Source organism: Dicentrarchus labrax, unplaced genomic scaffold (assembly GCF_905237075.1).
Source record: "Dicentrarchus labrax unplaced genomic scaffold, dlabrax2021, whole genome shotgun sequence".
Lineage (NCBI taxonomy): Eukaryota > Metazoa > Chordata > Actinopteri > Moronidae > Dicentrarchus > Dicentrarchus labrax.
Window position 1 is genome coordinate 25,243,234 of NW_026136721.1, and position 27,823 is coordinate 25,271,056.

At 38.0% G+C, this 27,823-nt stretch overlaps 2 protein-coding genes across 4 annotated transcripts; both read left to right on the forward strand.

Moving 5' to 3' along the window:
* The first annotated feature begins 3,187 nt into the window (after positions 1-3,187).
* Positions 3,188-26,152, forward strand: LOC127355078 (polyunsaturated fatty acid lipoxygenase ALOX15B-like). Of its 3 annotated transcripts, none has more exons than XM_051385558.1 (15): positions 3,188-3,281; positions 4,096-4,237; positions 4,503-4,707; positions 4,847-4,928; positions 5,207-5,329; positions 5,412-5,515; positions 5,682-5,848; positions 6,016-6,159; positions 6,899-7,102; positions 7,322-7,408; positions 7,509-7,678; positions 8,983-9,104; positions 9,239-9,339; positions 10,123-10,293; positions 10,956-11,646. In XM_051385558.1, the coding sequence occupies exons 2-15, from the start codon at positions 4,103-4,105 to the stop codon at positions 11,133-11,135; spliced, it is 1,995 nt and encodes a 664-aa protein (XP_051241518.1). In that variant the 5' UTR covers positions 3,188-3,281; positions 4,096-4,102; the 3' UTR covers positions 11,136-11,646. The 3 variants fall into 3 exon arrangements, with proteins under 3 accessions (XP_051241518.1, XP_051241516.1, XP_051241515.1); XM_051385556.1 differs by having other exon boundaries at positions 3,211-3,281; positions 4,079-4,237; XM_051385555.1 differs by lacking the exons at positions 5,682-5,848; positions 6,016-6,159; positions 6,899-7,102; ... (4 more) ...; positions 10,123-10,293; positions 10,956-11,646 and adding exons at positions 21,644-21,810; positions 21,941-22,084; positions 22,471-22,674; ... (4 more) ...; positions 25,592-25,762; positions 25,952-26,152 and having other exon boundaries at positions 3,219-3,281; positions 4,079-4,237.
* On the forward strand, positions 20,009-21,305 carry LOC127354239 (polyunsaturated fatty acid lipoxygenase ALOX15B-like). The gene is made up of 5 exons (XM_051384017.1): positions 20,009-20,143; positions 20,265-20,469; positions 20,593-20,674; positions 20,916-21,038; positions 21,173-21,305. Exons 1-5 carry the CDS (start codon positions 20,009-20,011, stop codon positions 21,303-21,305), a joined length of 678 nt encoding a protein of 225 aa, XP_051239977.1.
* Positions 26,153-27,823: the final 1,671 nt, after the last annotated feature.

Genomic DNA, 27,823 nt, shown 5'->3' on the forward strand with positions numbered 1-27,823 from the left:
TTCACCCACAGTCAGACCAGTAGTTGGCAACCTTTAAGAGCTGCGACAAAGCAAAACAAACACTGGTGCCCCTTTTTGCACACAGCTTCCCAGTTTTCTTCAAAGTTAAATTTTGAGTTAATAATTCTCCTAAAATATGTGTAAGACATTGCTCAATTTTTCTAAGGAAATGGCACACACTGACTGGCCCTTTTGAGACAGATAAGATTGCTTTCAGTAGAATTTACTTCAGCAAACGAAGTTTGAAGTTCAAAGTCTTTGAATTTATCTTTGTATTCTATCCCTATCTGGCAGGTGGGGTAGGAAGTTTCTTTGGAAATTGCGTTGGCATAACAGAGATTGAAAGTCACGGATTGCTTTCAGTGGAATTTACTTCAGATTTATGTACATTCACAAATTAAAAATTGAAAAAGACCAAAGAGATTCTTTTACAAATTCGCGAATCTGATTATGCACAGATGGACTGAGATACAGTTAAACAACTCTCCACTTACATTTGTAAATTGTTTTGCTACAATAATGGCCCCATAACTTTGCTGCATTTTTTTATTTATCTGGGAGGGCGGGTGATTGAAGAATTTGGGTGAGCTTTACAAAATGTCTCCCCAGATGGAGTGTACATTTAACTTTTGTAGGATTCCAGCAAACAAGGACATCATTTAAACAACATTTACCCAACTCCTAAACTCCCCATGCAAGGATCAATATCTTGTTCATGCAATGACGTAATTGATCGTAAACCTCACAGAGCCTCTGGTTACACTTACACATGGTGGTCTCACAGAGTTCCCTATCAAGGGTCATTATGTCATAATACCAACGTTCAGCTCCGCCTGGTACCAGTTCTATTGAAGCCTATGGGAGATGCGAAGCACACTAAACCCCAGCATATCTGTAATTATGACCTTAAAATGCCTCTTCCAAAAGAAAGAATACACAAGAACACAAATAATACTGACTGACCACTTTATTGTTGTGGTATGATCCCTTATGATCTTCTTCAAATAATTTAATTAATTAATCAATCAATCAATCAATCAATCAATCAATCAACATTGTTTTCATGGCATGACACAAATGATACCATCGATCATGCCATGTTACTTGATAGATTACAGAACTGGGTTGGCATTTCTGGTACATCCATAAACTGGTTTCATTCCTATGAATCCTTGACTAATAGATTCTTAATGTCTGCATAAATAATCATGTCTCTCTGCTCCCCTGCTGTGTGGTGTCCCTCAGGGGTCGGTTCTTGGTCCAGTTCTGTTCTCCTCTGGGTCATTTGTTGGGCCGCTTCCATGACATGTCATACCACTGTTATGCAGATCTACTTCTCTGCGAAACCCAATAAGCTGAATCAACTGTCCTTTCTCCATGAGTGCTTAGTTGCCACCAAAGACTGGATGTCTCTTAATTTTCTCTTAATAAAATCCTTACGAAAGTGAAATCATTTTATTTGGTCCTGAAAACCTTTTCACTGCAGTTGATCAGTTTATTGGACCATTACTCACAAATATCAAACCCACTGCTAAGAATCTGGGTATCATCTTTGACCAGTATATGACATTAGACCTTCATGTAACAACACTTGTGCAATCCTGTTTTCTGCAGCTACGTAATATAGCAAAAATCAGAAGCTTCTTGTCCTCCAGTGATCTTGAACAATTAATTGACAGCTTCATTTGCTCCTGTCAAGATTACTGTAACTCCTTCTACATGTGCCTCCGTCAAGCTTCCTTAAATCGTTTACAGTTAGCACAAAATGCAGCTGCCAGACTTTTAACCAGCTGTCGGTTCCACATTACTCCTGTTCTTGCATCCCTTCATTTGCTTCCTGTAAAATTCAGATTCAACTATAGGATCTTACTGATTACATATAATCTATATATGATCAAAAACCCAAGATCTAGCCCGAGCCTCAAAGTGGTTTGGAGGCTCGTTTGTACCATCAACCACCAGACTCCACAAGGCCAAAGCACCCAGTACCTCCCACCCCCGCTGACTACGACTGTTTTTTAATTCAACCAAACGTATATTATTTATCTTAAATTGCACAGTTTTTTTGTGATCAAATTTTTATTTTATTTTAAGAGAAAAAATACATATAGGTATATATATATATGTTACAAAAATAATGCTTAAAATATATATTCACATACATACCTATACATATGCATATATACAGACACATATGATTAAACTACTAAGATATAAATAATACAAATAAAAATAAACCCCAGATATAACCCACCCACCCCCTGGATCCAGAACTCCAAATCTCAGTTACATATTACACCTGAAACCCACGGAGGATAGTTAAAAGTGAATGCCAAGTCTCTATTGCGGACTCTTTTGCTTGTGTTGCATGTTTGATTGGGTATGGTTATGCATGTACATATTTATATGTATATATGCATGTATATAGTGCCATTATGTATGTTTGTTGTTTGTTAAGCACTTTGTAACTCCCTCCCTGAGAGTCCCTGTTTCAACTACACAGTCAAATCTGCTCCTCACAGCTGCTCCTTCCTACTCCCACCTGTGTACCTGCTTACCCTCACCTCTTAAAACACAAACAAAATCACAAATGCACACAAACTACATTTACAGACAAACAAACTCAACAGGCCTACAATACTAGCATCTCTCAGGAACACACCTTACTTTACCACTATCACTCACAAGGACAACCAATCTGTCACAATCAATTCTCGGTCACTCATGATGCTGTCCAACCTACTCAAAATAAAGTTATAACATACAAATCAAATTAGATGTACCCTAAAAACATTAGCAAAATAACAACACACTAAATACTGATTCCTCTATCTCCCAGACTGATAACCAGTGAAACTGGGAGGAGAGAGGTGAAGGAGTGGTGTGCCCATTCACCACTAAGCTAACTGTGCCGAGAGCTTTCAAGTGTGGCACCAATGCATGCATGTGCTCTATGACTTAATGACCCTTCCCTTCTTTATTCCTTTCCTTGTTCCCTGTAACTATATCAGTACAGAATATGTACAGAGACACATAATGGTTGAGTAAATCATTGATAAAAGTAAATTGCTTAATGTTCTTCCACATTCCCTCCTTTCTGTAATTTGTCAACCCACAAAAATGTATCTGCCTTCATCATGTGATTAGAAAGCTTTAAAATTGTAAAATGTGAACAATGTAGATAAATGTAGACACTCCCACAGAAATTCATGTACAAAAAGAGGGATCTGTGGTGATACCTTTCACCAAGAAAGCAGTTCTTCAAGGGACCTCATTAACAGGTAAGAGAGGTGGACAGTTGGACTGTAATAAATACATAGGAAAAGACAAATGTAATGGATCATTTGTTACAATATCAGTGTTTTGATGTTTCTTTGCATGAGGGTTCATTTAGTGCAGGAGTATGCAACCTCTGGCTCCGGAGCCGCATGTGCCTTTTTAACCTCTCTCCAGTGGTTCCCTGTGGCTTTGATGAAAAAATTGCATAGAAATGAACGTAATATTTTCATTTATCATTGTTGTAGGTCTAAAGTGATTCTTACATTCTCCGATTGCAAAAAATTTGAGATGAATGAGTATACCATTATCTGTATCTGCTAAACCAACTATCTGTATCTGTGTACTTGTGGGCGGGGCTTAAACTGGACATGGACAGGACTAGCCAGAAGTTGTTAATTTAAGCCTGAAATTGATATGGGTTGATCAGAAGTTGCTATATTTATTAGAAACTATTTGTAGAACAGCCTCAGAATTGAGCTTCAGAGCAATTTGTTTATTAAATAAAAGTTGTTCAAAAAAACAGATATTGACACATTTTACTCTGATGATACTCATAGAAGTAAAAAGTACATTATCCTACTGGATTGTTTACTTGTGGTGTAATTGCTCAACCCTCATCTTGGAGGAAAATAGAGAAATTATTTTGTTCAAATCTCTTGCTCCAGACAGATTATATATTTATTTATTTTGTGTTGGCAGAAACCAGCTCTTTTCATAGTAAAGGTTGCTGACCCCATATCAAGTGGAAGGTAACCTAATCAGTGCTAATAATATTTATTATTATTCTCTGCCCACCAAGATTCTTCTTCATTCCAGAGCGAAAATGGTGGATTATGAAGTGAGCATATTCACTGGCGATCTCGCCTTTGCCTGCACTCTGAACTTGGTCAGCGTTAAGCTGGTGGGCACAGATGGGGAGAGCGAACACAAAGGGGCCTCAGCCTTCACGTGTGGAGGAGTAAGTCTGACATTTTCTTCTCTAACTCAGACTCACATGCGTAGCAACAAGATATATGCTGTCCTGCAAATCTTTCCCTCAGAAAGGTTACCAAAGCAACAAAAAAAAACCAACATAATTAGCTCAATAAAATTGGCAATTTCTGCAGTTTTATTGTGTTGATTTCAGTAATTGTATGCCAATTATATTACAGTGATATATAGTGATATTACAGCTCAGTTCTTGGTTATCAAATACGCTTACTCTTCATCTCATTATTCTCCAGGTGTCTACTTTTACTGTGTCCTGCCCTGCCTCCATCGGAAAGCTGGTCCTGATAGAGCTAGACAAACAACCATTCTTATTTTTCCCTCAAGACGATTGGTTCCCTGCCAAGGTGGAAGTGAAATCCTCCGAGGGAGACACCTACAACTTTCCTATCTACCGCTGGATCATCGACAGTGAGGTGCACCGCTTCAGAGAGGGAACAGGTTTGTGGAAATTTGCTTGTCTGACATCCTGTACACAAGTTCTGAAAGCTAGACGATAAGGAGGCGTATGTGAAGCACTTTCATGCCTGCAAACTGTCTATATCATCAATTTAAAACTTGTTGTGGTTCCTTCTTTAAGCTCTGAGAGTCTTTGAAGACAAACATCATCTTGGCAGGTACAGTCGCGAGCTGGAACTGAAGCAGCGAGGGAAAGACTATTGGTGAGTGCTCAGAGTTTATACACAGTTCAGCTTAATGTTCCCCAAAACTAACATCATACAAACCTCCTCAACATTTGGTTGAATATAACTATGATAAATGAAGATAGATTAACCACCATATGACACTGTTACACCTGGATTTACTTACACTTAGGTTTATACAAGATTGAATATATAAAAATAAGTATTATGTTTGCATACTAAATGAAAACTGCAGATGCACTGACTCTAGACTTTCCAAAATTCCTCACCACTCTGCTCTTCTCTGTTTTTCCCAGCTGGGATGTGTATGTAGAGGGAATACCCCACTGCATAAAGGCAGAAGACCCATGTTCTCTGCCTTGTGAGATCCGCTTCTCCTTCACCAAGGCAATGGAGTTTGCCTTCACCGCAGTCACAGGGTGAAGTCTTTAAATCTATCCATCTAGCCATCTAGCCATCTATCCATCACGATAAACTTACTATTCTGATTTTATTTTCCAGGCTGACTGAGCTGCAACTGAAGGGCCTGGCTGATTGCAAGGAGAACTGGACTGATATTGATGCCATCAATCGGGTGTTCTGCTGCAAACGGACTGCTATATCAGGTACTGAACTGAATGATGGTTTTGTGAAGCAGCCTTTGAAACAATTGTAAGGAGTGTCCAGTCACGTATTTGAATTCCAAACTGAAACAGTGGTGGTGGTAGATAAAGACTTTCTGGCCCAAAGTTTGAAACTCATTGAAGTACAAGTACTCTGTTCTTCTTCCAGACTATGTCCATAAACATTGGAAGGAGGATGCTTTTTTCGGCTACCAGTTTCTAAATGGTATCAACCCCATTTTGATCCGACGTTGTTCAGCCCTGCCTGATAACTTTCCTGTCACTGATGGCATGGTCTTCCTCTGTGGTCAGTGTAGCTTGGAGGATGAAATGAAGGTGATTGTCTTGCGTTTGATTGATCTTAGTGTTAGAATTATCTTTTGCTCAATGACATTACATTTTGAATTGCACCTTGTACTCACATGTTCCCTTCATATATGTAATATAGTGACTGTATGCATGTGAGTCAAATCATTTCTCATCCTCACAAAAATTTCTAACAGAAAGGCAACATATTCCTGTGTGACTACAAGCGTTTGGATGGAGTGAAAGCAAACACCATCAATGGACAGAAGCAGTACTTGATGGCTCCTCTCGTCCTGCTCCACAAAACACCAGATGATCAGCTGATGCCAATTGCTATTCAGGTGAGGTTAGCACTCAAACAAAGCTAATAGCCAAGAGTAAAACTGTAAGTTATTGATATTACTCAAACTGTAAGATTGTCACAACCTCTGACACTATACAGGTGGACCCAAATGCACAACTCATGCACAGACGAAGTTGGAAAAAAAAAAAAAGTCACTCTCTACAAGGAGTTCAAAAATACAAACAAAAAAATCTAACTTTGAATTACAATACTCACTGACGGGGAACAAGACAAACTGACAAACACAAAAGGGAGAAAAGGACTATATATACCTTGTGAGAGTGGAACCAGGTGAAAGCAGTCAGGGCTGGGGCAGACAATTACAAAGGCAGGGAAACACACACAAAGGGAGGAAGTCAGGGTTGAACAGTGAGGGAAAAGGTGACTACAAAATAAAACAGGAAGGACTAACATGAAAAACACTTAACAAATTTGAACAAAGATCTAGATTTTCCTGCGACAATTGGATAGACCTACAGTCATTCAGAGCAACAAAATGTGTGCTGTAGCATAGTTGGGAAATTAAACTTACAACAACTGTTGTGTGACAAACACATCTCTCTTATTAGCAAAAGCTTATTTTAGAAAAATACATATCATCCTATAATATGTACTATAAGGTCAGACTCTGCCCCATATTTAGAGCAAACACACGCTGACAGATTTATCTGCTTCCCAGGTGACTTAATGGATTTAAATCAACTGAATAAACCACAACCCACTTTCTTCTCCTGCAGCTGAAGCAGACTCCAGCAGATGACAATCCCGTCTTCTTTCCTACTGATTCTGAGTACGACTGGTTGATGGCCAAGATTTTTGTGAGAAGTGCAGACTTCAACGAGCATCAACTCAATGTTCACCTGCTGCGCACTCACCTGCTGGCTGAAGTGTTTGCAGTGTCACTGCTGCGCAACGTTCCCATGGTGCATCCACTGTACAAGGTAACTGCAAGAAACAATAGCCTACTGAACTTACTGCAGTCATAGTTTTTTCAACTTGCAGATTTTTGTATCTTCCAATTTGGATGAACCATAATGTTTTAGTGTGAATATATTTGCAAGTACTTCAGTCTGTTGGTACAGAAGCATCATCATAGAAGCATTTTTTTTACTCTATTAACAAGTACTAGTGATACTAAAAGAGTTCCCTCTCTCCCTCAGCTCCTTATACCCCACACTCGCTACACTCTGCAGATCAACTACTTGGCTCGACTACTCCTAATATCTAAGGATGGAGTTTTCACACAGGTACATAAAGACCAACACACTCAGTAGGGCATTACCTAAACAATATCACGTACAGTATTTGTCTCTAACTATGTTTCTCACATATTTGACTGTTCTCTAGTTTGCAGCCTCTGGTGGAGAGGGTATGATCACAATCCTGAAGAGATCACTGTCCTCAATGACCTACAGCTCCCTCTGCATGCCAGATGACATTGCTGAGCGTGGGCTGGAGGGTGTCCCAAACTTCTACTACAGAGATGATGGACTCAAACTTTGGGATATCATCCACAGGTATTAAAGGGACTGTTTATAATAATATGATATTGGTGCAAAAAAAGTTGAATGTTTTAATGACATGTACAGTAGTTGCCATGTTATACTATATACTTACACCGTTTTAGGGTTAGAATGCATTTAAAGGCCATAAAGTAAACTCAAGGGTCTGACATCAGAGCAGGATTTGTTTTCCATTTCCACTTGCAGGGAGTTGTTAAGCAGAACTATCTTCCTTAATGTTACACACTGGATCTTTGCTCTAGCAGGGAGCACCAATCTCTGCTATAAAGCAACCTGAAAATAAATATGTAGGATTAGAGGGTATATTTTATTCCATTGAGTTAATCCACAAATTGTGCTCCATACTCTGGTAAATGATGCCTACAACAAGAGTCTAGCCTGTCACGTTCTAAAAGCCACCAAGCATTTTAAAAAGGTAGTAGTCACTGTAAACATTTGCTCCATGAGAAACATCTTGAAGAAACCTGTGCCACTTTCCATTGATCAAAATGTGGCCAATCTGGTTGGTAGTACAACCATCAAGTGACTTCCATGTGAGTGTTTGAATTGTTCTGTGTGGAAAATGGTACAATCAATGACATAGTCATCAAGACGTCCAAAATGAGCTCTATCACTCACTGTGTGTATTGATCATCGTGTGTAGTGCAGAATAAAGGAGCGTTGCTCATCACCTCGCATTCAGAGCCAGTCCTTCGGCATTCATTATCCCCAAAATGTCCAGCCTGTATCTTTATGTATCTATTATTATGACCGACATTAAAATATAGTAGCACAGGCCAACTGATGTTGAAAGAAAAATATTACTGGAAAGGTAAAAGATATTTTAAATTATTTCAATGATTTCAAAGTATGTAATAGTATGTTTTGTAATATTTTGACACATACCATAGTTTGAGAACCACAAGAAACAAAAGAGTTACAGTGTGTTCATTGGTAAATTTCAGAGGTGTTGTTTCATATTTGAATGTTGTTTCTCCCTGCTTCCAGTGTTTATGCTAAGCTAAGCTAGTTGCCACCTGGCTGTAGCTCCATACTTAACACACAGATATGAGAGTTGCATTGATCTTCTCATCTAACTCTCAGCAAGAAAGAGAATAGGCATGTTTCTGATAATGTAAAGTTTTATGATCCACTGTGTCCACATGTCAAATACTGCACCGAAAGTCTTAAACATAACAGAAGTGGTCATTCTAAAGAGATGCCCATTAAAATGTGTCTTACTACATCAGTGTGTAGTAAATAAAATGAAAAATTCATCTAGGAATGTGTTCTACCAAACCTATCCACATTTCTCAAAGGTTTGTGCAGGGAGTGCTCAGCTACTACTACAAGACTGACGCTGAAGTCCAACAAGACTCTGAACTCCAGAAGTGGATTCGGGACATTTTTGAACAGGGATTCCTTTCCAATGCAGACACAGGTAGGCTTAAAGAAAAGTTCCTCTTTATGATGATAAATGTGCTCATTTATATACCATTATATTATCATGATGCAAACATGTATCAAACTTTATTTTATTCTTTAAGTAACCCTGTTTATTCTGTCAAATCTCAGGAATTCCACAGAGCTTTACCACCGTGGCTGAGTTGGTGAAGTTTGTCACCATGGTGATCTTCACAAGCTCAGCACAGCACGCAGCTGTGAATGCTGGACAGGTGAATCCTTTTGATGCTGTTTTAATGCTGTTTTGTGGAATGGATTGATGAGATTTTGCAGTTTTCTCTGAACTGGAGAGATAGTATGCAAATTGTTTACCAGGTATGATGTTCACTAGGCCATAATCTTAGTCTACAGTTCCTAAATTGGCAGACAACAATACAGCTTAAACTGTTGTTGTTTTTCTGGTATTTGGTCATAAACTGAAGGATTGGATATAGATTTTGATATGATGATGGCAGTAAATGAAAAGTCAGAGGATCAATTCAATTTTCAATTCAATTCAATTTTATTTGTATAGCGCCAATTCATAACAGAAGTTATCTCAGGACACTTTTCAAATAGAGCAGGTCTAGACCGAACTCTTTAAACATTAATTACAGAGACCCAACAGTACCACCATGAGTTGTCACAGTTCATCCTGATGTCAACATGAATGCTGGAACCACATTTAATGGCAATCCAGCAGAAATATTAAGACATTCATTCAACACCGCAGATGTGAACTTCATGATGGCACTAGAGGAAGATTTAGGGAATCACCAAAGTCATGAAGAGTGATCCTCTGGGAACAATAAATATCTGTATAGATCATCCATTAGTTGCTAAGATATCTCAGTGTGGACTGGTGCAGTGGACTGACTGACCAACAGACTGACATAATGCTAACACTAATAAAAACAAGCAGCTTTTGGCTGGCTTAAACATAATAATTGTATCATGATCAAAGTGATGTGCTTCAAAAAGGTATTAATCAGAAATCTGTCAATCATTCATTGCAGTTTGACTATGGTGGCTGGATGCCCAACACTCCCATCTCCCTGCAACTTCCTCCACCAACCACAAAGGGGACAACAAGCGAGGCCACGATGCTGCAGACATTGCCTGCTGTCAACACAACAGTTCAGGGAATGGCCACTGTGTGGCTACTCAGCAGACAGTCCTCTGACTTCGTAAGTGACTTAATAAAAAATACAATTGTGTAAATTCAGTTATTACAACTTCCTACAACTGTAAATTAAAGGCACACTATGCAAGATTTTTACCTTAATATAACAGCTTCAAAGTCATTTCGATGGTCAAAGAACTCGTAGTATAGCAAATCATCCCGATAGCAAAGCAGGAGAGGGACGCCGTCGGCAGAACCAGGAATGCAAGTCTGAAAGGTGGCACCCTTCCAAATCTCGCGAGAATCACAAATTGCTTTATAGCGCGACGTCACATACATCAGCGACATAAGAAGCAGCCTCAATGGAAGACACTAGTAGGCATTCACTCAGATGTTACCTGGTCAGTAGACATCTTCGGAGTCTATCTTTGCCTGTTTGATGTCCGACGCTTCCATCCTACTGAACATGTACCGGTATACAGGGGGGAGGGGATCAGGCCGTGAGTGCAGAGACGCAGAGCCATATATAGAGACGACTCTGGTGAGTGGTATTTACGACAGTTAACGTTAAATACAAGTACTCCGCAGCGACTCTAGGGGTAGCTGTTTGACAAAACCGGAAAACTGCATAGTATGCCTTTGAGTTGTCAATAGCCTATTTTTGATAAATGTTTAAATGTTAGTGGAACATTTTATTTTTTTTAAATGTATTATTGATCTCATCAGGTCCCTCTTGGCCATTACCCAGAAGAACATTTCAGTGAGAAGATTCCCTGCAAGCTGATACAGGATTTTCAAGGAGAGCTTGAAGTGTTGCATGTAATCATCAAAGTCAGAAACAAGAGTCTGGAAGTTCCATACACATACATGGATCCATCAGAGGTAGAGAATAGTGTGGCCATTTGAATATCCGGTGGTGTGTTCTCAGTCGTGGGCCAAATTCAGCTTCATATTAACAAAAGTGAGAAAGGGAGGAACTGCATGTTGTTAACTGATACTATAGTGGAATCACTGCATGTGATCATTGTATGCCGATCTGTGTCTCTTTTTTTCAGCCTAATTAATTAACTGTGGTGAAAATATACTGCTTTTCTAATACACACTAACACACATGTTCTTTCATGAACAACAGCACTTATGCATATGATTACAGAATGAATGTGACTTATTCGTCATTTAATAAAACCCTCATTCAACACAGTGCCAAATTGATTTGCTTAGATTTTTTAAAATTTAATTTAAATAAGATGTTGTATTAGATGATTTGTCTCACTTATCATGTTGGGTGTAATGTTTCTGCATTTAATACTTTCTCTGTGTGGCAGTTGATTTCTGATCACTACTGTCCACTCACACTGAGGTCTACTATAAACTGAGACCACATTCACTCATCAAAATAAAACTTTGGTTGACATAATATTTCATTGTTAGTGTTATTATTTATAGTGAGGGACACTCACAAACAAAACAGTAAAATATGCTGTTTCACTGTATTCTCCTTTTTCAATCTTTGGAGCAAGACATAACTTAACAAGAGATTTAACAAAGCAAAGCTAACACAACAGAACATAAAGACACTGAGACAGTATTACATAACCGTCAGACAGACAGAATATAGTTATATATATATATATATATATATATATATATATATATATAGCCTACTGTATATAGACTATAGTTCACTTTTCTTTGAGCTTTTCTTGAACTTTGGCTTTGACCTCAACTAAGAGAAAAGACAGACCGTTTATATTGCATTCAGTCTGCTCTGTTTTTTTGACATTATCAACCAGTGTTGTGTGATAATTCTCTGTGTCACATTGACTGTATAAAGAATAACAGACACTCAACACACGACGGACTAACTCACTGTCGGCTGCAGTCGAGTTCAGAGGGGCAGTGTAGGAGCTTGTGTGTTACAGTCGCCACCCTGTGGTGTTCAGTGGATCAGGCACTTAAGGACTCCACTCAGTGTTGTGAGATATATTTATGAGATATTCAGAATTTCCCACTGATCAACAAACCCAGTTTCAGACCATATTTTTAAAGCATCTTTAAGTAGCCTATCTAACAAATGGACTAAAAACCTGTAAATGTTTAATATATGTATTTTCCTATACAGCCTCTATAGCCATCTATTTCTGTTTGTTACATTTACTTGCTAACAAAAAATTAGAGACCTCCTACAGCCTCTTAGCCCTCTAAACATGACCCAAAGCCCCTAACCCTTATTCTCCAGTCCTGAGTTCACCTCCAGCAGGCCTATGCAAACCTTTCTGACCCTTAGCCTTAACCCCATGTCCTCTGCTGGAAAACCCTGGGTACCATGCCCAGCGCAGAGTGCCTGTTCTCGGCTGTCTTCTCATGTCCATACCCCAACACCCAGGGATGTGACTCCATGACAAGCACACATCGTCCAGGTTCATACATATAAATTGTCTGGAGTAAAGAAGCCGTTTTCTCTGATAAATCCTGAACTTCATAAAATTTTTCAGCAGGCAAAGCTGATCTGCGCAGTTCCCTTCAGCATGGATTAAAAACACAGGATTGGGCACATACACCCTGGAACAATTTAGAAGCAATTAATAAAAATACTGCTGACCTAATGTTAGTGCATGTGTTTTATGATTGGAAATACAACTGTCCCTCCAGGTCTCACCTATTTTGCTGTATTCCTTAACTTTGGGTCACTGCTGCTTCTTTTGGTTAAATCCATCCATTGCTGAATTTCAAGGCCCATTATAGCCATCACTGGATAAGAGGTTACATTGCAAACAAGACATTGCTGTCCTCTAACCATTCCTACTAAGCTCAAAGGTACAAAAGAGGGAGAAATATTTGGCTGTGTTTTTTGGAGGGGGCTTGTACCCCTAATTTATCTTAATTGATCACAAAGAACTCCCTGTAGTCCACAAATCCTGCTGATTGTGGGTGGGTGCACAATGGTATTTTACTTGTATTTCCAAGGTATGTGTCATTTTTGTGATGATTTCATTTACAAAATGAGTTCCATTATCAGAATGAATCTTCTTTGGTATTCCAAATCCTGGTATTATTTCTCTACACAAGGCTTTTGCTACTGATATAGTGTCTGGGTGACCTACAGGAAATATTACTACCCAAGATGAAAATTTGCATATTTGCAAGAGCAAACTTTTTCCCTTCACATTTTGTCAATTCAATAAAATCAATTTTAATAAGTTCAAAAGGATATGGAGGTTTAGGAAAGGAGCCTGGTTTTGTCTTATAGTTACTCTGTGGATTGTTTGTTGCACATATTAGGCACTGGGAAGAAAACTTTTAAAAGTAATTTAATTCATATGCTGTGTATGTTTGTTCTACTAGCTTTACAATCCCCCCTGTGGAGACAAGGCAAGGCCCATGGCTCAATATAGCAGCAAATCTGTAAAAGGATGTAATCATACCTCTAGTTTTCCATTGTTGTGAAAAAACAAACAAGGTTAGAAATACATTTTGGCTGTCAGTATAGATAGTAACTTTCTTGTCTTTTTCTAACTTTCATGCTTCAGTTAAGGTTCAGTTCAGCAGCTGGTGCTGATATGTATGATGGTAGAGGATCTGCTTTCAATATTGATGTCAGAGTTACTACAGCATATCCTTTACTTGCAGAACCATCTAAAAACATGACAATGTCTGAGTCACTGAGGGGTGTGTCACCCAGGTCAGCTCTTCAAGGATAAAACTAAGGAGGAGGTTGGTTTAAACATGTCGATGCATTTTCTAATTTCTTGAGAAAATATAAAATAGCCTTGAGCTAATCATAATAATGATTTTTTTGCCTTTATAAGTGAATGCAAACCAGAATTGTGATTTAGAATTTTCTATCAGTCCTTTTATTATCATCTGCTTCAGGTCTTAATAGGTATGTTCTTACAAAAGGTCTGTAGTTATAATATAACTTTGTTGGTTTTGTTCATGGCTCTATAGCCGTATTTCCAGTTGCAGATAAGATGTTTACCTTTATTAATCCCGTAGGAGAAATTCAAATCAGACACAGCAGCATAGGGGAATGTAGTGCAAAAAAGTACTTAAATGTAAAAGTACAATAAAGAATCACAAAATAAGAATACTATAAAATATAATAAAAACTATAAGACTATGATGAAAAATATATACACTAGGCCTATATGCAATATGCAGTAAAATGGTATGCAAAACCTAGTGTATGAACTAAAAACTAAACTGTATATGAGCAATTTAAAGACAGTAGATACTAAACTTAATTTCTCTAATGATGCTTGTGAAATTCATCTTCTGATTCAGTGCCTGAGTTTGAATCAACATTGTCGTGTGAGCGTGCATGACCTGATTTTTCCGCGTCCCTGCACCGTGACGATCGTCCTCATCTCTGCGTTGAAAGTTTTCACGCTAACCCTCACACCTGCAGCCTCCACACCCGCATCCAGCCACCGGCAACAGGGCTTTGCAGTGATGAGAATTCCGGTTCTTTTTAGTGAGCCAGACCGTTTGGCTCAGCTCACCAAGAAGGGCCGGCTGTTTTCATACCAGACCCTCGTTTCTCTCTGAAACCACCCAATGAATGCATTAACTTGCTTATAGTGCCACTCTGCTACACAAAGCAGATAGAAAAACCTGTAAAAACTTAAGCATGAAAATCAATAAAAAAGACAGCTGTTGACATTTACATTTTTTATTTAAACACACATAAATACAGGACTCAAGTAAATGTGCTTTGTCAATGGCCACCACTGACATCTGGACAAATAAAACCAACTGCATGCATGGAGCACCCGTAAGACGGAGATCATCATATCGTTCTGCCTTGCATTACTTAACAACAAAAGCGGACGGGAGCCGTATACCTGTACAGGATGTTGGAGCAGAGGAGCACTCGGGACAACATTTGTATCATCGTTACTGTTTTCTTTCACTTTTTCCATACTCAAACCTTTCTGCTTGTTCAAGTCATATTTTGACATCTTCTAGCCCCCCTTTTTTCTCTTTTTTTCATCTCCCTTGCACACTTTCAAAATCTCTTCAATCAGTTTTTTACATCAGTCAACCTGTAGTGTACCTTCAAACCCATACCCTTTCTTCCATCTTTCAAGATATTGAACACATGAACTTTAAATCCCCAGTGAGATTCCCATTTTCTTCTTTTCTTTGACTTTTTCTCCTAACTTACTCTTTTATTTATAATTCTATTATTAGAAGTTATTGTGTATTATATTATTATTATATGTTTTAGTTTTTGGTAATATTATATTTTTTGTATTTTTGAAGTCTTATTTTTTGGGGTATTTTTACTAAGTGCAAACTTAGAATGCTACGACCATTTTCAGCAGGGAGTGCCACAAGAGTCAACACGCAAGGTCTTACACAACCCGATGCCTAGGACCATTTTCAGTGGGTCTTACACAACACTTCACTTCTTCACTCCCTCACGGAGCAGGGAAAGAAAGGCGCTCGGGACCTGGCTCAAAGGACCAAGTTGGTGGGTGAAGAATCACGGCCAAAGAGAGTATCTTAAAGTCAAAGCGTTTCTTTATTCAAACAGTGCACAGAATCTCACACAACCCAAAGAGTTATGGGAGAGGAGCTCCCCGAAGAGAGAAAAACATCAGTATTAAAGCACGATACAAGTTACACCCAGTATACGTCAACTGAGCCTAGCAACAGATAAGTTGTATCCAGTTATTAAGGTAGCATGGGAGAAACATCTTCTGGCCTTTACTGGTGTGGTATGTTGATAAGGCAACAGTCCTCGTAGGACATCTGGAAAAAGTAAAATTATTTTGACCACTATGACTATGATGATGGTGGCATTGTAAAATACATGTCAATACATGTAAATGCTTTTTTCTCACAAAATGTCACACGTAGATTGGAAGTAGCATTCACAGATAAGCAAACCTGCTCCAACTTGAGGTTTTAACTTCCTTGAACCAACGTTCGTTATTACATGGAATAATGTATTTACAGGTGGGACTGGAAAGTTCTTTGGAGCTTGGTTTCATATGACGGAAACTGGCAGAACAAATATGGTTGCTTTTAGTAGACTTTAATTCATGAAACCTGATCCATCTGGAAGCTTTCTGTTACTTAAACTTGATAAATCTTGTATTTTACACTTCAACTAAAATGGTAGTGAAGATGTAAAACATAATTATATAAAAATATAAAAGCATCAAATCAGCCTCAGCAGAGTCATCATCCACCACCACCAGTGTCTCGACTCCATGGGGGTACTTATCTTGCCACCGTTCTGGGAAGACGCTCCTTGATCACAAAAATATCTCTGTAAAGTCTAAGCACCAAAGACTTGAAGTAAATTTTTAATCACCACATGTGTGATGTTCTAATAAACAATTATCTTTACTTCATTCACTTGTCTCTCCTGATTGCAACAGGATTTGCACTTTCTCTAGTCATCCTGTTTGTATCTGATTGTCAGCTTATAAAGATTCATCTGTTTTAACCAATTCTGCACTACCTCTTCATCTTTGCTGTTTAATTACAGAAACAATGATGATGACCATGATGAAGTGCAGTCCAGTTTCGGCAGTCTGTGTTGTAGGTGCTGTGATAAATCACAGTGGTACCATTTGTCGGTGAAACAGTGGTTTAAAGGCACACTAAACTATGTGGGTGCAATCAATTAATTTTGGCTATGAAAATCGATTAATTATCAAAAGATAATAGAATATTACCTTAATTTAAGTTACAGATTCTCAGGACACCCCCCCTTAAATAAGGGAAACAATAGCCAATAACTGATTGATTCAGTCTCATTAAATACTCTAATAAAATATTTATTTAGAAATCAGATTAATCATTAAATTAATAAGTATAACCAAAATCACTATTAATAGTTTGAATAAAAGGATGTGGAGTTCTGCATAGAAGAGGCTGGTATCACCCACTTTTGTGAGAAATCAATAGGCCAGCATGTATGAACTAAAGCATTTATTAAAGAAATAATAAAAGCAGAAGAAAGGAAAATACACAATCTGAAATCTAGCTCAGAAGGAACTAAGCAATGGAAAAATGTGTGTGTGTGTGTGTGTGTGTGTGTGTGTGTGTGTGTGTGTGTGTGTGTGTGTGTGTGTGTGTGTGTGTGTGTGTGTGTGTGCACGTATGGGGGAGTTGTGCGCCAGAAAAGGTGTGTGTCCTTTTGTCCTTTGTTAAGAGAGACAAACAGACAGACTCCCCTGCTTTTGTTTTACCAGGTAAACAAAACTGGTTCTTTCAAGTTCATGGTCCAAGTCCTTGAGTGTATGCCAGGTCTCTAAAAAGCAATGATTCCTGCATCCAAATTCAGGTTCATACAGATAAATTGTCTGGCGTTAAGAAGCCGCTTTCTCTGATAAATCCTGAACTTCATAAAATTTTTCAGCAGGCAAAGCTGATCTGCGCAGTTCCCTTCAGCATGGATTAAAATCACAGGATTGGGCACATACACCCTGGAACAATTTAGAAGCAATTAATAAAAATACTGCTGACCTAATGTTAGTGCACGTGTTTTATGATTGGAAATACAACTGTCCCTCCAGGTCTCACCTATTTTGCTGTATTCCTTAACTTTGGGTCACTGCTGCTTCTTTTGGTTAAATCCATCCATTGCTGAATTTCAAGGCCCATTATAGCCATCACTGGATAAGAGGTTACATTGCAAACAAGACATTGCTGTCCTCTAACCATTCCTACTAAGCTCAAAGGTACAAAAGGGGAGAAATATTTGGCTGTGTTTTTTGGAGGGGGGCTTGTACCCCTAATTTATCTTAATTGATCACAAAGAACTCCCTGTAGTCCACAAATCCTGCTGATTGTGGGTGGGTGCACAATGGTATTTTACTTGTATTTCCAAGGTATGTGTCATTTTTGTGATGATTTCATTTACAAAATGAGTTCCATTATCAGAATGAATCTTCTTTGGTATTCCAAATCCTGGTATTATTTCTCTACACAAGGCTTTTGCTACTGATATAGTGTCTGGGTGACCTACAGGAAATATTACTACCCAAGATGAAAATTTGCATATTTGCAACAGCAAACTTTTTCCCTTCACATTTTGTCAATTCAATAAAATCAATTTTAATAAGTTCAAAAGGATATGTAGGTTTAGGAAAGGAGTCTGGTTTGTCTTATAGTTACTCTGTTGATTGTTTGTTGCACATATTAGGCACTGGGAACAAAACTTAAAAGTAATTTGTTAATTCATATGCTGTGTATGTTTGTTCTACTAGCTTCACAATCCCCCCTGTGGAGACAAGGCAAGGCCCATGGCTCAATATAGCAGCGAATCTGTAAAAGGATGTAATCATACCTCTAGTTTTCCATTGTTGTGCGAAAAGGTTGAAAATGGTGATGATGATTGATTCCTGCATCCAAATTCAAGCAAGTTGTATATTATGGGAAATTATATATTATGGACTATATATATTATATATATATATATATGTATGTATATTATGGGAATATATATCTTTTGGCTACACGATAGTTTAAACTTTTACATTGAATATTGTACAGACAGCTAATAATCATGACCAATATATTTAAATGTAGAATGTAGTTAAATGTCTGTGTACAAAAGAAGCTCTTTTGTGAAGATAAACAATACAATACCTGAGTATATCAGGTGAAGAGTGTCTTTGTGACAGGCAGTAGACTGCTGTCCAAAGAAAAACAAGTATTTTAACAAGTGGCAACTTTAACTAAGTTAAACAAGCCATTAATTTGGTAAGCTGACAAGAAGGTATTTTTCCTTAGCTTATGAAAAATGTAAGTTTTGAAGATGGGACAGTAACATCATGTATCTGTTGATGTGCGTAGAAATGTGATTCTTCAGCTGATTCTGGAGCCATCAGAATGTAAATACTCCTGGAGATAAGAACAGTCTTCGCTACAGTCACTCATTCCATCCTACTCGACTGCATGGAAAAAATCCTACAAAGTTCTGTTTTGGGCCCACTTTCATTTTGCATCTACATGCTCCTCATCGTTAGGGAATATTGGCTATGATGTCATTGTTATGCAGATACATCAACCAAGGCCGATGTGACTGACTCGTCCCTGACCATCTCTGGATGTAGCACAACTTCTTAAACGTACAATATGTAATATGATCTTCATTCACTAAAGTAATGCTGCCTTAAAGGTGGGGTATGTATTTCTGGAGAAATCCAATACCCCAACAATCATTTAGAGCTTGGTCAAAGCAAGGGCTGTATACAAACACTGTCAGTTCATATAGGCCAACAGAATAAACAGCGGACCATTAACAGATATTCACAGAATTTGATAAAAAAGTGTATTAGATTTAGATTAAACTTTAAGACCCCATTATCTGCATCATCTGCCTGTGGTTTTGCAATTCCATTGAATGTTTGTACACACACAGATATCCTTATCTGCGAGGCGGGTTGATTTGTGAGATTACTGGCTTGTCAGTTTATAACATTTCATCACCCGAGTTGATTATCACTATACTGACTGGACACTCCCACAAAACTTGGATGTATAAAAATAGCAATCAGTGGTGATATTTTACGAGAGCAGTTCATCATAAGAAAACATTAACAGGTAAGAGAGATGCTATATTAAATGATTTCAGTTACAATTGGACTATAATGGATAAATGGGAAAAGACACATTTAATATTAGTTGTTATAATGCCAGCATTTAAAAGTTTGTTTGGCAGTCTAGCTCATCTAGTGACAGGTAACCTAATCAGTGTTAATAATGGTTATTATAATTGTCTACCCACTAGGATTCTTCTTCATTCCAGAGTGAAAATGGTGGATTATGAAGTGAGCATATTCACTGGCAATCGGGCCTTTGCCTACACTTTTAACCATGTCTACATTAAGCTGGTGGGCACAGATGGGGAGAGCGAACGTGAAAGGGCTTTAGCCTTCACATCTGAAGAAGTAAGTCTGCAGTTTTATTTTGTCCACCCTTCTATATTAAATTATTGTATACTAATTATTGTGATTCTGCAGCTCAGTTCTAGGTTATCAAATACTTAATCTTCATCTCATTATTCTCCAGGTGTCTACTTTTACCATGTCCTGCCCTGCCTCCATCGGAAAGCTGGTTCTGATAGAGCTAGACAAACAGCCTCTCTTAATTTTCCCTCAAGACAATTGGTTCCCTGCCAAGGTGGAAGTGAAATCCCCAGAGGGAGACACCTACAACTTTCCCATCTACTGCTGGATCACCGACAGTGAGGTGCACCGCTTCAGAGAAGGAACAGGTTTGTTGAAATGTGCTTGTCTCAGAACCTGTACGCAAGTTTTGAAAGCTTCTATGGAGTATATTCATGCCTACAAACGGTATATATCCTCAATTTAAAACTTGTTGTGGTTCTTTCTTTAAGCTCTGAGAGTCTTTGAAGACAAACATGATCTTGGCAGGTACAGTAGGGAGCAGGAGCTTAAGCAGCGAGGGAAAGACTATTGGTGAGTGCTCAGAGTTTATACACAGTTCAGCTTAATGTTACCCAAAACTAAAATACCAAACCTCCCCCATGTTTGCTTGAATATAACTCTGATGAAAAAAATTAACTATCATATGTTATATATAAAGATATAATATATATAAAAATGTGTATTATGTTGCAAACTAAATTAAAACTGCAGATGCACTGACTCTAGACATTCCAAAGTTCCTCACCACTCTGCCCTTCTCTGTTTTTCCCAGCTGGGATGTGTATGTAGAGGGAATACCTCACTGCATGAAGGCAGAAGACCCATGTTCTCTGCCTTGTGAGATCCTCTTCTCCTTCACCAAGGCAGCAGAGTTTGCCTTTACCGCAGTCACAGGGTGAAGTCTTTAAATTCTGTCAGATATCTATCTATCTATCTATCTATCTATCTATCTATCTATCTATCTATCTATCTATCTATCTATCTATCTATCTATAATGATAAACTTACTATTCTGATATTATTTTCCAGGCTGATTGAGCTTAAATTGGAGCATGTGGCTGATTGCAAGGAGAACTGGACTGATATTGATGATATGAAACCGGTGCTCTGCTGCAAACGGATTGCTATGTCAAGTACTGAACTGAATTATGGTTTTGTGTGACAATTGATGCAGATTTTCAACTGTATTTGCTGGCTGAAACATGTTTTTAATCCTGAGATTAGATTTTACTGAATTCTATTGTCTATTGTTTAATTGGCTTATTAAATGCAAATACATTTACAGAAGGATGTGTATCTAAACCTGAAGCCTGTAGATTTTTCATGGGAAAAAATAGTATTTTATTGCGTAAAATCCATACCCCAGCCGTAGCCTTTGAAACAACTGTAAGCAGTGTCCAGTCATGTCTTTGAATTCCTCACTGAAACAGTGGTGGTGGTGGATAAAAACTTTCTGGCCCAAAGTTTGAAACTCATTGAAGTACTTTGTTTTTCTTCCAGACTATGTCCAGAAACATTGGAAGGAGGATGCTTTTTTCGGCTACCAGTTTCTAAATGGTGTCAACCCCATGTTGATCCGACGTTGTTCAGCCCTGCCTGATAACTTTCCTGTCACCGATGGCATGGTCGTCCTCCATGGTCAGTGTAGCTTGGAGGATGAAATGAAGGTGATTATCTTGACTTTAGCTAATCTTAGTTTTTTCATGCACCTTGTACTCACATGTTCCCTTCGTATATGTAATATAGTGACTGTATGCATGTGAGTCAAATCATTTCTCATCCTCACTAAAAAAACAGAAAGGCAACATATTCCTGTGTGACTACAAGCGTTTGGATGGAGTGAAAGCAAACACCATCAATGGGAAGAAGCAGTACTTGATGGCTCCTCTCGTCCTGCTCCACAAAACACCAGATGATGAGCTGATGCCAATTGCTATTCAGGTGAGATTAGCGCTCAAATATAGATAATAGCTACTAGTGAAGCTGTAAGTTATTGATATTACTCAAAATGTAAGAAGTATGTTTTCCTGCAACAGGAAGCATCCACCTTGCGGAAAGTGTACTTTAGTCAAGACTCAGTGGTAGTTTATTTCTTCCTTCTTCCCCCAAGGAATGTAGAAAAAAGTTCATCACATATCATATCATATCCAAGTATGAAAGCTAGTATAAAACTAGATAATGTAATTGGGAACCTGTCAGTTAATTTTTGATTGATGATGCATCTGTCAGAGCAAATAAAACATGAGCACTGAGATTCATCTGCTTCCCAGGTGACTTAATGGATTGAATGGACTGAATTAACCGTATCCCACTTTCTTCTCCTGCAGCTGAAGCAGACTCCAGCAGAGGACAATCCCATCTTCTTTCCTACTGATTCTGAGTACGACTGGTTGACGGCCAAGTTATTTGTGAGAAGTGCAGATTTCAGTGAGCATCAACTCAATGTTCACCTGCTGCGCACTCACCTGCTGGCTGAAGTGTTTGCAGTGTCACTGCTGCGCAACGTTCCCATGGTGCATCCACTGTACAAGGTAACTGCAAGAAACAATACTGAACTTACTGCAGTCATAGTTTTTTCAACTTGCTGATTTTTGTATCTTCCAATTTGGATGAAACATAATTTTTAAGTGTGTATATATTTACAAGTATTTCAGTCTGTTAAATGGTATAGAAGCATCATCATAGAAGCACTTTTTACTCTATTAACAAGTAATCGTGTTACTAAAAGAGTTCCCTCTATCCCTCAGCTCCTCATACCCCACACTCGCTACACTCTGCAGATCAACTTCTTGGCTCGACAACTCCTAATAGCTGAGGATGGAGTTTTCACACAGGTACATAAAGACCAACACACTCAGTAGAGCATTACCTAAACAATATCATGTACAGTATTCGTCTCTAACTATGTTTCTCACATATTTGACTGTTCTCTAGTTTGCAGCCTCTGGTGGAGAGGGTATGATCACAATCCTGAAGAGATCACTGTCCTCACTGACCTACAGTTCCCTCTGCATGCCAGATGACATTGCTGAGCGTGGGCTGGAGGGTGTCCCAAACTTCTACTACAGAGATGACGGACTCAAATTCTGGCATATTATCCACAGGTATTATAGGCGCTGTTTAGAATATATATGTTATTCAAAATCATAATGGTGTAGTGACATGTACAGTAGTTTTCATGTTATACTATACACTTCCACTGTTTTAGGGTTAGAATGTATTTAGAGGCCATAAAGTAAATTAAAGTGTCTCAGATTAGGTTAAGGTTGTGTTTTTTCCATTTCCACTTGCAGGGAGCAAAGTTGTTAAGCAGAACTAGTACAGTTGATTGCTAGAAACCAAGCAAAACTAATGAAAACAAAGTTTCTGCCAATAGATCCTCCGAAATGTTACACACTGGATCTTTAACAATAACCTGAAAATACAAATGTAGGATTAGAGGGTACATTTTATTCTATTGAGTTAATCCACAAATTCTGCTCAACTCTCTGATAAATGACGACTACAACAAGAGTCTAGCCTTATAGCCACCATGCATTTTAGAAGGTAGTAGTCACTGTTAACATTTGCTCCATGGCAAACTTAAACATCTTGAAGAAACCTGTGCCACTTTCCATTGATCAAGATGTGGCCATCTGGTTGGTAGTGCAACCATCAAGAGACTTCATGTGACTGTTTGGATTGTTCTGTGTGGAAAATGGTACAATCAATGACATAGTTGTTCTATCAAAAGTCATCAAGACGTTCAAAATGAGCTCTATCACTCTGTGTGTATTGATCATTGTGTGTAGTGCAGAATAACGTAGCGTTGCTCATCACTTGGCATTCAGAGTCACTCCATTGGCATTCACTAAAAATAAAATGTAAAAATGTCCAGCCTGTATCTTTATGTATCTATTATTATGACCGAAAAAATATAGTAGCACAGGCCGACTGATATTGAAACAAAAATATTACAGGAAATGTAAAAGATATTTTAAATTATTTCAATTATTTCAAAGTATGTAATAGTATGTTTTGTAATATTTTGACACATGCCATAGTTTGAGAACCAGTTTCTTAAACAAAAGAGTTACAATGTGTTAATTGGTAAATTTAAGAGGTGTTGGTTCATATTTGAATGTTGTTTCTCCCTGCTTCCAGTGTTTATGCTAAGCTAAGCTAGTTGCCACCTGGCACTTAACACACAGATATGAGAGTTGCATTGATCTTCTCATCTAACTCTCAGCAAGAAAGAGAATAGGCATGTTTCTGATAATGTCAACGTTTTATGATCCACTGTGGCAACATGTCAAATACTGCACCAAAAGTCTTAAACATAACAGAAGTGGTCATTCTAAAGAGATGTCCATTAAAATGTGTCTTACTACATCAGTGTGTATTACAAAAAAATGAAAAATTCAACTAGGAATGTGTTCTACCAAACCTATCCACATTTCTCAAAGGTTTGTGCAGGGAGTGCTCAGCTACTACTACAAGACTGATGCTGAAGTCCAACAAGACTATGAACTCCAGAAGTGGATTCGGGACATTTTTGAACAGGGATTCCTTTCCAACGCAGACACAGGTAGGCTTAAAGAAAAGTTCCTCTTTATGATGATAAATGTGCTCATTTATATACCATTATATTATCATGATGCAAACATGTATCAAACTTTATTTTATTCTTTAAGTAACCCTGTTTATTCTGTCAAATCTCAGGAATTCCACAGAGCTTTACCACCGTGGCTGAGTTGGTGAAGTTTGTCACCATGGTGATCTTCACAAGCTCAGCACAGCACGCAGCTGTGAATGCTGGACAGGTGAATCCTTTTAATGCTGTTTTAATGCTGTTTTGTGGAATGGATTGATGAGATTTTGCATTTTTCTCTGAACTGGAGAGATATTATGCAAATTGTTTACCAGGTATGATGTTCACTAGGCCATAATCTTAGTCTACAGTTGCTAAATTGGCAGACAACAATACATCTTAAACTGTTGTTGTTTTTCTGGTATTTGGTCATAAACTGAAGGATTGGACATAGATTTTGATATGATGATGGCAGTAAATGAAAAGTCAGAGGATCACCAAAGTTATCTCAGTTCATCCTGATGTCTACATGAATGCTGGAACCACATTTAATGGCAATCCAGCAGAAATATTAAGACATTCATTTAACACCACAGATGTGAACTTCATGATGGCACTAGAGGAAGAATTAGGGAATCACCAAAGTCATGAAGAGTGATCCTCTGGGAACAATAAATATCTGTATAGATCATCCATTAGTTGCTAAGATATCTCAGTGTGGACTGGTGCAGTGGACTGACTGACCAACAGACTGACATAATGCTAACACTAATAAAAACAAGCAGCTTTTGGCTGGCTTAAACATAATAATTGTATCATGATCAAAGTGATGTGCTTCAAAAGGTATTAATCAGACATCTGTCAATCATTCATTGCAGTTTGACTATGGTGGCTGGATGCCCAACACTCCCATCTCCCTGCAACGTCCTCCACCAACCACAAAGGGGACAACAAGCGAGGCCACGATGCTGCAGACATTGCCTGCTGTCAACACAACAGTTCATGGAATGGCCACCATGTGGCTACTCAGCAGGCAGTCCTCTGACTTCGTAAGTGACTTAATAAAAAATACATAAATTATATTTATGTCAAAGTTGTGTAGAGTACATTAATATCTCATTAGAGCAAAAATACCATCAACCAAAAAAATCCAACTGTAAGTTATGTTGTCAATAGTCTACGTTTGATAAATGTTAGTGGAGAAGTTTTATCTTTAAATGTATCATTGATCTTATCAGGTCCAACTTGGCCATTACCCAGAGGAACATTTCAGTGAGAAGATTCCCTGCAAGCTGATACGGGATTTTCAAGGAGAGCTTAAAGTGCTGCGTGTAATCATCGAAAACAGAAATGAGAGTCTGGAAGTCCCATACAAATACACATACCTGTATCCAGATGTGGTTGAAAATAGTGTGGCCATTTGAATATCCGGTGGTGTGTCCTCAGTCGTGGGCCAAATTCAGCTTTATACTAACGAAAGTGAGAAAGGGAGGAACTGCATGTTTTTAACTGATACTATAGTGGAAAGAAACTTCTGTATATGATCATTGTATGCTGATCTGTGTCTCTTTTTATTCAGCCTAATTAATTAACTGTGGTGAAAATATACTGCTTTTCTAATACACAAACACACATGTTCTTTCATGAACAACAGCACTTATGCATATGAATACAAAATGAATGTATGTGTTTAGCAAAACCCTCATTCAACACAGTGCCAAATTGATTTGATTAGATTTTTTAAAATTTAAATAAGATGTTGTATTAGATAATTTGTCTCACTTATCATGTTGTGTGTAATGTTTCTGCATTTAATACTTTCTGTGTGTGGCAGTTGATTTCTGATCACTACTGTCCACTCACACTGAGGTCTACTATAAACTGAGACCACATTCACTCATCAAAATAAAGCTTTGGTTGACATAATATTTCATTGTTAGTGTTATTATTTATTGTGAGGGACACTTACAAACAAAACAGTATGCTGTTTCACTGTATTCTCCTTTTTCAATCTTTGGAGCAAGACATAACTCAGCAAGAGATTTAACAAAGCAAAGCTAACACAACAGAACATAAACACACTCAGACAGTATTACATAACCTTCAGACAGACAGACAGACAGACAGACAGAATGATAGTTCTTTTTTCAACTTGGTGAACTTTGACCTCAACTAAGAGCAAACACTGCATTATATTGCATTCTGTCTGCTCTATTTTTTTTAGATTATCACCCAACACTGGTTGATAATAAGTGTCACATTGAATGTATCCAGAATAAAAAGACACATTTACCAAAAAAAGATTTTGACCCCTAATTCAATACAATAGAAAGAGTATAATTCTGTTTGTGCTTTGAAAAACAGTGAGAATCTGAACAACTCCACACTTTGTGTCTTTCCAGTAACATTTCCTGGTTACTTTGTATGATTCATAAACCTCACTGTCAAAGTAGAGAGTAGTTCAAAATGTCAGTAGATTATCCAAAGTGGGACACTGTTTCTGTGAAGAGAGAAATTACTTGAGTTTTCCTTTAATGCTAAAAAATTAAAGGAACATTTCTTTCACCTCCACTGCTAGTGGAGAAATCTCAGATATCCCAAAACCTCAATACATAAACCCACAACTCTGCTGCGTGGGCAGATACCACTAGAGATAAGATTGTAATGTAGTGGAAGTGACCTTGACGTTGTTCCACTGGTCAGCTTTGTTGTCCTTGTGTGGTTCATTGTATCCAAATAGTTATGAGGTCAGTAAAAGCTGCTCAAGGAGGATTTCCTGTCTCATCTGCCAAAATTCTGAGCAATAACCAATCCTTGACTTCATGGAGTAAGTAGGCAACCAGCAGAGATGAAGAAGCGATTGGAGGAAGGACAAGCTATTAGATGTATGGACACAATAAATGTACAAGATTTAACTTTTTTTTTTTTTTACAACTCTACTAACATTGGTTTTATTTCATTTTAGTTTTATTTTAGTTTTTCTTGTTTTTAATCTCTTTTGCTGCTCATATTGACTTTGACACATGTAGGTTTGACGGGAAATGAGAGAATTGACGAACAGGCGGCATTAAAGGAAGGAGAAATAAAAATGCTAATAACTATCAGCAAGG

Bases quoted from the DNA above. Each gene is read 5' to 3' on its own strand.
- LOC127355078 (XM_051385555.1), top strand. From the start codon at position 4,103: ATGGTGGATTATGAAGTGAGCATATTCACTGGCGATCTCGCCTTTGCC. The intron at 4,708-4,846 runs GTTTGTGGAAAT...TCCTTCTTTAAG, and splicing joins CCGCTTCAGAGAGGGAACAG to CTCTGAGAGTCTTTGAAGAC. The intron at 22,085-22,470 runs GTGAGATTAGCG...CTTCTCCTGCAG, and splicing joins TGATGCCAATTGCTATTCAG to CTGAAGCAGACTCCAGCAGA.
- LOC127354239 (XM_051384017.1), top strand. From the start codon at position 20,009: ATGGTGGATTATGAAGTGAGCATATTCACTGGCAATCGGGCCTTTGCC. The intron at 20,470-20,592 runs GTTTGTTGAAAT...TCTTTCTTTAAG, and splicing joins CCGCTTCAGAGAAGGAACAG to CTCTGAGAGTCTTTGAAGAC. The intron at 21,039-21,172 runs GTGAAGTCTTTA...ATTATTTTCCAG, and splicing joins GCCTTTACCGCAGTCACAGG to GCTGATTGAGCTTAAATTGG.